General features: G+C 37.5%; 1 protein-coding gene across 1 annotated transcript; it reads left to right on the forward strand.

Moving 5' to 3' along the window:
- Positions 1 to 337: 337 nt before the first annotated feature.
- LOC133325995 (uncharacterized) lies at positions 338 to 1,612 on the forward strand. Its single transcript, XM_061534673.1, has one exon. It carries the CDS (start codon positions 338 to 340, stop codon positions 1,610 to 1,612), a length of 1,275 nt encoding a protein of 424 aa, XP_061390657.1.
- Positions 1,613 to 2,400: the final 788 nt, after the last annotated feature.

Here is a 2,400-nt window from a genome sequence, read left to right on the forward strand (position 1 = left end):
TTTGAAGGGATTGGAGTTACAAGGGTCATAACAGCAGAATGGAGGCTAATAACTTACTATGACCTTTCTCCGTTTTGGGCAGATATGGACGACTTTTCAACTGGAATAAAAACACTTCAGGATGTGTGCAGGAGTTCAATTGAAAATAGAACTTGTGCAGTTGTATCAGATAACCTTATGCAAGTCCAAACCCAGCTAAATACTGCTACAATGAAAATATTTCCTCGGCGCAGCAGGCGGGGTGCTCTAAACATAGTTGGAAACTTGGCGCACTCGTTATTTGGTGTTTTGGACTCCGAATATGCTGATCAAATGGCTGCAACGATAGAAAAGGCAAATGAGGACAAACAACACATGTTGGATAAACATTATCAAAAAGGATGAAGGTACGAGTCAAAGGAGTTTTGAAAATATGCACACGGAGATGCAACTAATGGCAAATACTGTGAAAAAAGAAGAAGATAATGGGAAAACAAATCAATTCATATTGTTCCTAGTCTCGCATCTTATGATATTATCATCCAAGTTAAAGCAAACAGAAGACAGGATCATCGATGTCTTGACAGACGTCCATCACGGCCGTATCAGTCCGTTGTTACTTATGCCACATCAGCTACTAAACGAGCTCCAAACGATCAAGGCACATATGCCACCATCCCGCACTCTACCTATTTCAGAAGATAACTTGACAGAGTTCTTCAAGCTAATGACATGTAAGGGAAGTGTTATGAAAAATAGTGTCATATTTGAGATTCGCCTTCCATTAGTGGATCTTCAACAATATGATTTATATAACATGATTCCAATACCCATGCTACAGTCTGGTCAGTTCATTTCAATATCACTACCATCAACAATATTGGCAGCAAATGCTCATCGGGATGAATTCATATCGTTAACAACAGACGAAATGCACAGTTGTGTACATACAACGAATGACATTTATATTTGCCATAAACAGGCAAAGTTGAGCAAGCATGATCGGTCGCATTTATGCGAGATCAACTTTTTATTAAATAAGTCATCGGAAGCTTGCGACGTAAAGTCAACAACTTATTACGAAGGTTGGAGGCAAATGGTCCAAAAGGGTCAATGGATATTTACCCTACCAAACGCAACAGAATTGTCATTCGTGTGTGGTACACAAATGACTCACCTGGAAGTACAAGGAACTGGGACTCTCGAGATAGGGTCAAATTGCATATTGAAAGATAACACCGTTACGATATATGGTCATTACGAGAATCAGACCGTTGGGCATACGTCGTACGTAAGACTTAAGCCGCTAGACGCAATCATATCAACCAGCAAGCTTGCCGTGTTAAACACAACCTTGGACAACAGCTATGAGACACATACTGCTGAACTCATCAATTTACACCAGCAGTTGAAGTCCATAGATATTGGACACCTGCCACAACTAATGAAGACAACAGCCGTTCATCATCACGTCACTAGTTATTTGGCTCTGTGCGTAGGAATTGGAGTGGCTATCTACGTCACATGCAAGTTTCGCCAGTTCTCGACGACCAGCAGCAACAACAGCAATCCAGTACCAACCCCTCGCCAATCACTCCCGTCATCATATTTCATCGACGCTGCAGTTTCTTGAACTTGGCTCGTTCAACGTGGGGGAGAATGTTCAAAAAGAACATATTGATTTAATCATATTCTCATTTAATCATATTGTTATTATCATTTAGTCATATTATTATTATTGAATCACATTATTATTGTCAGCAAATAACTGACCTAGACTTAATTATTGTTTTTAATCACATTATTATTGTCAGCAAATAACTGACCTAAACTTATTTATTGTTTTGTGTATGCAGGCCAGTAACCCAAATAAAGAAACAACTCGAATGGTTTCACAACTGCATGGGTTACGGGCTGAAGAATAATGCTGATTATACATATTTAGTTAATTTTAGAGTAATTCAAAAATTGTATAAATATTCAATACAAAATAAAGATTCTTTGTAGATTACAAGAAATTGTAAACCTACAAAGATTACGTGATTTAAGTGTCTCGTACATCAATATTAATAACAAATTTAATGAAAAACATTATCACATGTAGCGATATTCAGAATTATATAAGTTTCATATGAAAATTTTTTAGAAATCATAAAATTTTATGGAAAAAATTGAAAACTGAAGTGGGTCTGTGGAGTGAGAGATTCTCTGTTATGTAATTCATTTGAGGCGATTATAGTATAAAGCGAAGCTAGAGAGAAACCACGATTGGTTAGAGGGAATTGCGAAACTATTTCCCTAGCTTCTCCAGTTGTCTTATGCAACAAATAAAACATTCGTTCGACCTCTGTCAATCTACTATTTTGTATAAAGACGGCGCTAAACAAATCCCGAATGGAAGGCCAAGAAGAAAAATCCCCA

The sequence above is a fragment of the Musca vetustissima genome, unplaced genomic scaffold (genome assembly GCF_032173495.1).
Source record: "Musca vetustissima isolate MV318-11 ecotype Yass unplaced genomic scaffold, APGP_CSIRO_Mvet_v1 utg12510, whole genome shotgun sequence".
In the NCBI taxonomy this organism is placed as follows: domain Eukaryota; kingdom Metazoa; phylum Arthropoda; class Insecta; order Diptera; family Muscidae; genus Musca; species Musca vetustissima.